This window comes from Notothenia coriiceps, unplaced genomic scaffold (assembly GCF_000735185.1).
Source record: "Notothenia coriiceps isolate Sejong01 unplaced genomic scaffold, NC01 NC01_scaffold00002596, whole genome shotgun sequence".
In the NCBI taxonomy this organism is placed as follows: Eukaryota; Metazoa; Chordata; class Actinopteri; order Perciformes; family Nototheniidae; genus Notothenia; species Notothenia coriiceps.
Window position 1 is genome coordinate 867 of NW_011335297.1, and position 11,634 is coordinate 12,500.

At 42.2% G+C, this 11,634-nt stretch overlaps 1 protein-coding gene across 1 annotated transcript in view; it reads right to left on the reverse strand.

Moving 5' to 3' along the window:
- Positions 1-654: 654 nt before the first annotated feature.
- LOC104968163 (uncharacterized) overlaps positions 655-11,634 on the reverse strand; it is a gene marked incomplete at its 3' end in the record, with an annotated part of 11,716 nt that continues 736 nt past the window's right edge. The window contains exons 3-5 of the mRNA XM_010797738.1: positions 9,984-10,668; positions 6,223-9,087; positions 655-713 (exon numbers count right to left, since the gene is read on the reverse strand). Coding sequence (XP_010796040.1) covers positions 655-713; positions 6,223-9,087; positions 9,984-10,668 — 3,609 coding nt within the window. The remainder of the gene's footprint in view (positions 714-6,222; positions 9,088-9,983; positions 10,669-11,634) is intronic.

Here is an 11,634-nt window from a genome sequence, read left to right on the forward strand (position 1 = left end):
CTTTCAACCATGTTTCATGTTCATTCAACGGAAAACATAGTAGGCCAGGTGTGTGTGCACTTTTATCTCATCTCCAAACTCAGTTTTTCATTCTTGTGTAAGCTTTGGTGTGTGTAGAACTCCATGACAGACTTTGAGCTTTAAACAGTGAGCGTTCATGTGCTCAGCGTTTAAAAGCCCCATTGACTCTTTGCCCCTTACATCATCCCAGACAGCTGTGGACATGTGCCAACAACGTTTATTCACATACGGAAAAACGTCAGATTAAATGTGTTGCTACTGCTAGGAGGTTTCATGCAGCTGTATCAGTGTTAGTCAAACGACTGAATTTATATAGAGCTTTTACAGCCTTTGCAACCACTCAAAAGTGTTTTAACAGACACAAGTCAGCATGCCCCCATTTATACAGACGCAAAGGCTGCCATTCAAGGTGCCACCTGCTCAGGAGGACTATCACTCACACACACACACCGTATTGAAGCAATTTGGGATTAGGTATCTCATCCAAGGACATTTTGACATGCGGGAATCCAACTACCAACCTTCTGATTAGTAAACGACCATTTACCTGAGTCATACCCAATGGAGTAGAAGATTAGAGGACCAGGAACCATTTTGGCTGTTACATTTAAATATTTAAATTTCTTAACTCACCTGCAGAGTGTGCGTGTCGTCTGGTTCGTTCCTGCTCTGCTGACATTCTTCTTCCTCGGCTACTGTAGAGAACAGAGGACACGGCTTCATCAATACACGACATATTCTACTGATTACATTTACGTCATAATATAATAAACCATTAATGTTGCATTTTTCTCTTTGCGCTATAAAGAATAGTCCTCTTCCCTACAGTTCAGCTGAGGCATGACATGTGTTTGTGATGGAGCACACCAACAGACTGTGGTAGCAGATGATATAACAATACCATTTAGTATGATGTGTTTCGTCATTGAGGGATTCATGAAAACAATAATGTCTTAAATAGGTGGACACACAAACAAAGTCATTATGTGATTTAAAAAAAGTTCTGAATTGTGTTTCAGGTGATGATGCAGATTTAAAGTTAAACTACAATGTGTGGTGTGGTTAGGTCATTGTTGGTTCATTGCTAATGATGGCTAAATAAAACCATTGCATCATTGACCAAAACACATTTGGTCCAAGGGTAATGGTCCTCTGCTATTTAAAGCCGTGATAGTAAGATGTCAAACTGCATGTACAATTTGACTTTGTTTTATCTGAAGAAAACCTCTCACTTCTCCAAATGCTGCATTCACTATTTACAAAGAAATGTGCCTGCACCTGGTTTTCAAAAGGAACAGGAGCTGACCCTGATTTATTTGATTCATATGAGGCTCTGAACACACAGATGGTAACTTAGCAAAAGTACATTTGGACATGCCTGAATGGTCTTTCATAATGCGCTTAAAACCAGGGGCTATATATTGTTTCAAAAGGGCCCTTTCAAAATATAATTCCGTTTTTATTTGACTATAATACTCTTATACTCAAATAACTTTCAACCACAACTTGCAACAGTATGGCTCCTGACATTAGAGAGTAGAGTCACATCACAACAACGGTAAACTCCACACCTACTAGATTATTAACTCGGTCAAAAACACAGGAAGCGGAAATAAACTTGGTCAACTGAATCAAAAGCAATCCACACTGCTTCTGACCTCTGCTGCTTCATGATGTGAAATAATTTCAAATGATCCTGATGAGATTTACAAGCATCTGAGGTAGAAGCCTTTCAGCACAACCGCTTCAAAGCGTGATATGTCCCTGTCGTTATGGAAGCAGTGATGACTACCTTGTGGTGTGCTGGTGACATTGGGCAGGTGCTGCTTTAAAGCGCCATGCAGAATTCCAGAAAAACAGCACAGACAATGTGGGTGAGTCAGAGAGATCCTGCAGGGAGTTTCCTCCTCTCATGTGACTCAGTAATGCTCCTGGTTAAAATAATTAGGGGGGTGAAATGGAAAGCTTGTCCCTGAGTCAGAAAGTGCTGGAATATTACGCAGTTCACGTACAGAGCTGCCACTGTGGCTGCCTCTAACCGATTGTTGGCCTCACTTCATCCTGATGATTTTTAGTGAGGCAGCATTCATTTAAGATTCTCTCCTTTTCTTTTGGTCTATCAAGGACGTGATGCTGCTGGCTGGCTGTGGTGAAAAGTAACTAAGTACATTTACTCCAGTACTGTATTTTGATGCTAATACTTTTGCACTTTAACTTGAGAAACATTTTGAATGCAGGACTGTTACTTTTACACGGTCTGGTACTTCTACTTCTACTTAAGTACAAGATCTGAGTACTTCTCCCACCTCTACTGGCTGTGAAATGGCTGTGAAATATTGACTAGCACCGACACAAGACCTGCTCTGATCATATATCCTCCTTCGCTGTGAGAGTGTGGAGATTAGCATAGCACAAGAGTTTGGTATTAACTCTTTACTTTTCCTATCCATCAGCAATGTGAGAATGCATTCACACAGCGTCACTGTGGAGCTGCACGACGACGTATGTCTTGTCTACTCCCTCGAGGCATAATTGGCAACCGGTGTGTTCCGTCTGGTTGCGTTTCTACAAATGTTGAGTCTGTTTTAACTCCTCCAACCCCTAAATTGCTGAGACACCACCCTTACTCAGATAAATGGAAGGACTGGCTTTTTCGCCACGCTTGATATGATGTGAATGCAGCCTTAGGGGTTGTACACAGTCACCGTCTTTTACCGGCTCCAAGACATGAAGTTGGGGGATTGGCAGTTCTGGCAACATTTAATGGCACTGAGACAGGTTGCAGTAAACACTGCTAAGCAACCATTAACAGTTAACTGTACCATCAGATCCTCTTCCAAACGTTATTATTAAAGTATTGAAATATTGTCCTTGGGAGCATTGTTTTCCTAGAAGAACACTGTTTCTGTCTCTACTCTGTGTATCTGGGTGCTGGAGGGACACTGACACCAGAGGGTATTAATGATCATGACACATTCTAGCAGCAGTGCTCATACATTGAATATAGGTACACTGACAACAGATTGTACTAAAAGAAACAACTTCTCCATATTTGCCATAGACTGATATTTACGGAGGCAAAGGTAACTGTCTGCTGTGATTGGTTGTTCAAATTGATCAATCATAGATCTCTTTTCTGAGCGCACCTTCCGCACATTAACATGAAATATAAATGATTATGACTGTGCCTTAAAAGCAGCATGTGTCAGTCTTTTGGAGGGATACAGAATGCTTTAGAACTTGAGTAGAACCAAATGACTGACCAAGTGAAATCAGAATCTCTGATCTCGTACAACACAGCTGTGATACACAATAGCACAAGTGTTCCTAACTACATGGACAGTGGCTAAACAACACAACAGCCAGTGTATTCATGAGGTTAGAAAGAATGTATGTTGTTCATTAACCATGGCTCTCTTTCGTTGTGGTGTCCTGGTAAACCATAACCGTGCCAGTAAACCAGTATGAGCAGTAACAGAAACCTGGAGCAGCTTAGCCTTTCATCTGGGTATTTATTCTGTTCTACTGTAAACTCCTATCCGCACTGTAGGTCATCCAGATTCTCCAAAACAGATTTCTTCTATGGATGGTCAATTTCATTTTATTAAGAAAGTTTACTATGAAAGTGAATATATTAACTTCCATTTTATCATGTTTGGGTGATACTAAGATACTTACTTATCTTTAACACTAGAACCGCCAGAGGTCGCTGTATACCTAAAACCGCCAACGGGTCAAATTTACCCGCTATTGATTTTCAAGGTAAAATTTTATTTATCATGCAAGAACAGTGAGTTTTGATCACACAGGGATGAAACGTATACCAATAGAATCTGTGGACTCTCAGCTTTTCATATGATATAATTTGTGCAGATAGCATGAAGTATAAAATATCGCTACCAGTGCTGATTTAAACGCTTGGTGTTAGACTTGTGTTTTGTTTCGGTACAAATCTCTATCTCTCTCTCTGTCTATCTATAACTATCTATCGATCAATCTACAACTATCTATCTGTCTATCTCTCTCTCTATCTATCTATTTGCCTTCACCATTTTTAACAACAGAGGGTGCTAGATAACACACTTTCAGGAAAAGTCACGGACTGGGAGACTTGAATATTTTATTGAAAAAAAGTTACATACAATCAAAAAACAGCTTCGGGTCAAATTGACCTAGTGTTAAAGGAAGTTAAACTAATGAAGAGGATTTGTTCAACCTGTCATTAGATTTCAGCTAGTAACAGAAGGATCCTGCAACGTAAATAAAAAGCATCATTTCCTATTCAGTCTTGAAAATAAAGGCTGGCTGTGCTAGGGATTTGGTGACCAGCTCAATACAAATGACAAATGTTAGAAGTACTATTTTTACTGGCTCTATACAGAAACACACAACAATACTAAATACACACATTTGAACGCTCATATGTAACAGCATGTTGAAACCCTGACACACACAGAGACACAGACAGACACACACATACATACAGAAGCCCACATCCAAACACTCATATGTAAGAGCACATTAAAACCCTAACACATGCAGAGAAACACACTGACACACACAAACTTATTGCACACATCCAAACACTCACATGTCACAGCACACCCTACCAACACACACACACACACACACACACACACACACACACACACACACACACACACACACACACACACACACACACACACACACACACACACACACACACACACACACACACACACACACACACACACACACACACACACACACATTTCTCAGCCCACCTCTAGTTTCACTGTCCAATGTTAAGTCTTGATGACATCATCAGGTTGCCTGGATACCTTACCCCATATAAACAGAGACACACTCAGCTCCTGCCCTGTAGCTGACACTACGCTCCGGCTTCCTTCTATTCTAAAAGCAGCCAGCATCGTTCAAAATGGAGGGGGGGTGGGGGTAGATCCTTATACTGACTACTACTTGCCAACTACCGACCAATAAATCAAACTGTGAGAAATGTTCCTTCATGGCTGGTTGAAAAACACATGATCTAACTTAGTGGGTGTGTTTTGTTCATTGCGTCTCATCGTCAGTATGAATTTGAAGCATGTGTATTGGAGTGTGTTAGGCATACAAACCCCCAGAAAGAGACGTTTTTTGGGGGGGTTTAGTTCTCTGAGGATTAGGGCCACATGTGAAATGCTTTTTGAAGATCTGACCAAAAGTGAACTTTGTTTTGAGTTCTGAGAAAGAAATCTGAATTATGAGCTCACAGTTAGAATTCTGACTTGAATCTCTTCCCTAATCCAATCAAATATAAATACAACAAACATAAATATTCTCTAAATGTCAGACACTTGAGTCTTGATAGAAGTTAAATCTCCCTACATGGACCTTGAGACATCTAGAAATGAACGATTTTGTATTCCTGAATGTGCTTTGACTTCAATGCCAATTCAAAATCACAATAGCATAATATCAATTGAAACTTTCTTATTAATGTCTAAACAATATCTGGTGACATGACAGCAACTGCAGTGGGTGATAGCCTGCTAACGCTCATCATGTTGGAGTTGGCAAAATTCAAAACAAAACCGGAAGCCATTTTCTGTTTTACAGGCATGCGTGTTATTCCCACCAGGCGTGTACATGGATTTATGGTTTGAAAAGAGAGAAGGGATGGTGTTTCATAAAAAGCAAGTAAGTCTTTCTATCGGATCAAAACACATCATTTATCCAGGATTTCAAAAATAATTTCTGGTTAACATTAGTGTGTTATCCACATTAGGCTAATGGTTAGCAGCTAGCTCAATAGATGTTGAGTGAATGTCTATTCCTATCTTACAACTTTCATGTATTTTATACCTGTGTTATTCTATATTAGCTTGTTTTGTGTTTATTTGATTATTTTCACTTTTTAACGACTGTTTTTAAATGTCATTTTAAAATGTGATTCCGCTGCACTATTTCTTAATAGTCTTAATGTTTTTTTATTTTTGTAAAGCATTTGAATTGCCTTGGTGCTATATAAAAATAAAACTTAGCCTGGCCATTCCTCAATAAATATGACCCTGGCAGGACATCATGTAGTAATACTTGTTAATATGTTGATCCCAGGTAAATATAGAGATAATGGAAGGGAAAGATGAATGGTGAACAAAATAAAAAGAGAGCAGGACATGAAAGATATAATCACTTTAGTAATGGATAGTTATTTACCTGTCGAGGGTGTGTCGTCCAGTGAGACCATGTCTTTCCTCATCACCTTCTTATTTTCTCTCTCCTTCCATCCATCCACTGTATCCAGAGTGTCCTTCCCCTCAAACACGCCAACCTCAGCAACATTCATAGCAACACTCTCATGGCCTTCGCTCTGGAACTTATCACTGCAAGCACCAAGAGGGGTAGCAGGGAGAAGGGTCAGGTCCTCTAAAGACTGGGATGACTGGTATGTTTCCACTGGCACAGGGGAAGGGAGTTCCTCTGGACCGGGATCAGCCATAGAAGTTGAGTTACAGGGGGTAACAGGAGGTGGCAAAATGGGAACGTCTGCTTCACACGCTGTCTGGACCGGACCATCCAGCTCAGGGTCTGACATTTCCCTGGAAGCTTGCTCACCATTCTCCCTTTCCTCACCCGCTTGGCTGTGTGGATGACTGCATTCAGCCTCGGCAGTGATGGATTCTAAAAGCTGATGTTGTATACCCCTCTCCTCCTGACAGATAGACTGATCCTGGTTTTCTCCAAGACTGTCCTCAGAATCAGGGCAGGAAGGATCTTTCTTTTCTGGAACAAAACCAGGGAGTTCTATCTGCGTATGACCTTGGATGTCTACCTCGTTGCTAGTCTTTTTCTGCAAAGGTTTGATATCAACGGACAGCAAAAGGTTCTCTTCGGGTAGAGAACATGTAAAGACTTTGTTAAGCCTACTCTCCCTTAGGAATTCCTCTTTGTCGAGTTGTGGTAGACTGGGAGTGTCTGCAAGTGCTGACAGGTCAAGGTTAGCCTGCTGCCTGCTAGCCAGCTGTGCTGCTGCTGGCTTCTCTGTCTCAGCACTACACTGCAACACCTCAGTGACACAGTCCTGGGATGCTTCAACATTAGCTTCTGTAGAGGGGAACTGATCAGTAGGTTCAGTATCTGAATGCTTTTCTGTCTCAGCTTCTACTAGTTTAAAGGTCTCTTCGTCTTTGTTCCTCAACTTCAGTAAATCATCTGCTATCTTTTGGCTTAGCTCATCTGCTATCTTTTGGCTTAGCTCTATGCTAGCCATAGCTGATGCTATTGCTACCGCTACAACTGCTATTGCTGTGGCTGCTATGTTTTCATTGTAGTTCTGCTCTTTTTCTTTGTCTATGTGAGACAGCTCCTTGGCATTAACCGTCCCACCGTCATCTTCTTGACTCCTACTTCTTTCCTGACTCGCTTCCTCTTCACGCACACACAACTTGTTGGTATTTTCCTCCCTGTGCTGCTGATCTCTCAGCATCTCAGCGGCCAAACAATGCTCCAAATTTTCCCTCACAGTCGTCTCAGCACTTCCTTCCCCTATTTCAAGTGGTAAAACATCCGCTGTAGCTTCAAATGGCACACCAACAGCTTCTGTAGGACACACAGATTCCATGAAGGGTCTTCCCATGAGATCCACTGGCTGTTTGAGTTTGTTTGATGCAACAGTTTCTACATGCTGTGAATTCTGTTCAGGAAATTCCACAATTTCCTTTGTGAGTTCTGTAGGAACTGAAAGTTTGACAGTAAGTTCCTTTAAAGAGTTAGATTCCACCAAAACAGTCCGCTCCACTGATGTCTCTTCTTTACTGTCAACCGTCAAATCTTTATTTTCGGACGCTGCCTTTATATCCATATAATCCAACGTTTGTTGGACCAGGCCGGCAAGCCCGTTTGATTCCAGCTCTGTAGGCTCAAGTATTTCCTTTCCAACTGGTTGAACACTTGTTATTTCCTCTCCCTCTGCGTTTTTCATGTCCGTTTGACTAAGCTCTGAAGCAGTGACAGTAGAATCCGTGCTAAAGTGATCCGGTCCGTGAACGTCCATGATGTCGTCCTCTGATAATCCTTCTGTTTCTAGAGTCTGTGAAGCCGTCTGATCTGTTTTCCTGTCTGCGGGAATAAACTCCTGAGTGGAACCAGTACAGTCTGAGTTGGTGGCATCGCAGTCGGGGACATGAGTGGCCCTGGTCTGGCACTCTGTCTGGCTGGGTAGATGCATGGCGTCCTCTCCGCTTCCTGTTTTATCCTTGGACTCTTTCTCTGACTGAGAGTTCAGGTTTGTCACTTGTTCTCTCTGACTTAGAGAGTCTATGCTTGAGCTGGAGCTAAGTTTGGCCTCCCCGCCTCCTCTCCTTCCCCTCTTCTTCCTCCTCTTTTTTCTGCCCTTTGCTCCGCTCCCTTGCTTCTCTTCTCCCTCCTCGATGTCTGCCGTTTCAGAACTCTTTCTGCTGTGACTGGTGTCTCTGTTACTAACCTCCTCTCCGTCCCCCTCCACTCCTCCCTCCTTCCACTCCGGCCCTACTTCCTCCTCTGGCTGTGATCCGTGCACTTCCCGTCTTTGTGCCCGGGGCCCATGTGATAGTGCTGGCTGTGTTCCAGCAGCATGTGGCTGACTAAGAGCTGAGGACAGTTGATGAAAAGCAAGTCCCTGATCTAACAGCTGTGGAGAACTAAGACCAGAAGCTTGGGCCGAGCCCAAATCACATTCTTCCTGCTCCCTCATTCCCTGCTCCAGCTGTTCCTGTTTGCTCTGATCTGGTGTGTCACTGTCATACCAAACTGACTGGGATCTCACTTCCTCTCTGTTACAGTCTTCATCAGCACCTTGGTCTAGGTTTTCACCCTGATACCAGACAGTGTGTGCTACGGTGTCTAGTCCTTGAGGGGGGGATCCCACTGTGCTTCCCATCCAGCCTCCATCCCGCCACAGCCCTCTCCGAGGTTTTATGTCCATGTCGGGGGACTTGGGGTTGGTATTCTGAGGACTGTTGTTCACAGTGTCAGGTTGGCCCGGCTCCTCTGCGTCTGACAGGCTTTCCTGGGGATCCTTCGATTGTTCCTGACCCATGGTTACTGTAAAGAGACAGCATTAGATTAAGGACGACAAAATACACTTGTTTAGCTTGGTCATCATTTCCCCCCAATTTCATTTGAAGTCTGGAAACATGGCACATTTGCTACGAGAACGCTATATCGGTCACAAGCATTGAAATGATCAGACCGGTCAAACAAATGCTTGTGTCTGTCTGAATTATAATCAGAATCTGCTCTATTGCCAGGTAGGTTTACTCATACAAGGAATTTGCATTGTTGTATATGGTGCACACATAAACACGATAGGAGGAATTCAATTGTGCAAAAAGAGGAAGAAATACACAACTACTTTTAAAGCTAGTACAAAACTATTTCAACATTTTAAATTTATCAAAAATAATTGTTGTCTCTTTAAAAGGATCACAACAAGATGCATTCACAGAACTGTGCAGGTGGGCAGTGTGTATTTAATATCACAATTAAGGTTGACCGGAGGTGGTCAGAGCAATGGTGCAAGACAAAAAGAAATGAGCCATCTCCTCCCACTCTTTACTACTTTGACTCACCATGGCCGGTGTGATCCAATCACAAGATAGACATGTTTTACTCACATGTGGTATTCTAAATCCCATACTAACATATACTTACTTTTCCCTAAGTATATATTCTAGTGAGACAATAAAATGCTTTTTCTGAGTGTCTTCACGCTCCCATGTTGGAAAGTAGCCTCTGCTAGCTTGTTTTTTTGTTCCTGCACTTAGACTTATTTCCCTCTTGGGTGTAATAGTTGAACAATCAGCAGTGTGATTCAGAGCTGCTGTGTGCACACTCTATCTGTTCCCCAGATCACTTCTTTATTTGTATCCATTAGGTGGAAGATTACCAGAACAAGCTTTTCCTGTTTCATCATGTTAATGTACAAGTGATAAAGTTACCTGCAGCTGATTCCAGATCAGGGTTGACTTCAGCCGGTCCTGCTGGGAGACATCCAGTGCCCCCCCGCTCTGTCTGTGCTCCTGTCTCTACAACTCGCTCACATATCAATGGCTCAGCTTCCCACTTCTCTGCTTCCTGTTTTTCTATGGTGGTGTTGATGGTGGGCAAGGCCGCTGCTTTCCTGCCAGCACACTTCCTATCTCCACCTGGTCCAGACTCTGGCTTTATGGGTAATGGAGTCTCTTCTGTTTTTGTGTCGACTTTCACTGATGCCACCACTGGTTCTCTGGGTGAAATAGGTCCATCGGTCTCAGTTGTACTTCCTGTTGCAGGCTGCGGTGTGCTCCCTCTATTGGCCTCTGGGGTGCTTCTGTTATTTCCTGGAGATTCTGCAGCGTGTCTGGTGTTTTTTCTAGTTCTCTTTTTGTTTTTCCTGTAGCGTCCTGCAGGAGAGTTGGCAGCCGGGGCTCCCTTCTGTTCTCCCCCGGCTTCCTGCCCCTGACAAAGCTTTGCACTGGTACAGGATATGTGAGTGACAGCGGCAGAGTCCTCCCCCTGTGCTCTTTGCTCCAATGACGGCGGACTTCCCCCTTCTTCTTTTGTTGTGCTACAGGTCTCTATGGTAACCACGGACAGGCCGTTAGAGCAGGGCTGCGGAACCACATGTGTCGCTGTGACACTTCCCTGCAGGAAGGAAGACAAAACCAAATAAAACCTCAGTCGCATTTAACACGAGTAAGAAATTCAAAACATATTTGTTGGTTTAGTTGGCTGCTGTGAAACTGTCAACCTATATGTATGTGTAACCACGGTGACATGACCACACATTAGCTTACAATAAGACATAATTCACAAGGCATATGTAGGGCTGCACGATTTGGAAAAAATATATAGTTGCAATTATTTTTTGACTAATTCCGCATTACAATATGGGAGGGATTGTTCTTTTAGCATTGTTATTCTCATTGAAAAAAAATATATAATATATATATTAATATAATCATGTTGTGATCTTTTAAAAGATAATATGCACCAACAAATATACTGTGGTTAGTCTGTACAATATATTTTAGTAGGTTGGAATATATCAGCAGCTCCACAATACTTCATTAAAAATAAACATATTTATCCTTAAATATTGTGCATCCTGTGCTTTGAATATTGGACTAGACAATATTGCGATTTAGAACATTTTATGATCAAAGAATCAAAAGATCAAAGAAACCCTGTAAAGATGAGTCTCATTTACTAATGACACAGAAGGACCTCCTCACTTATATCTAGTATTCTGCTAAACTAGTAAATACTCGTCACCTCCTGGTAAACCTCCGAGATATACGATGGTCGTCACCTTCTCTAAAAATGCTAGTATAACCTCAACCATTTCCTGCACATTAAGTGATTTGCACATGTATTTATAGGACAAACTGAGCTATCAAAATATTTATGCTGCTAGTCAGTCACATAAATGTATAAATAGGTATGACACAATACAAAACCAAAAAATCAGCTGTTTGTCACTCAGGATCTATCTGTCTTGCATAGCTCAAAATAATAAATCCACAGTCATTGCATCGGGGAAAAAAGCCTCGGATTCTTCAACAGACTACACCGAATGCATCATGGGCTACATAATTAGATATTTATAGA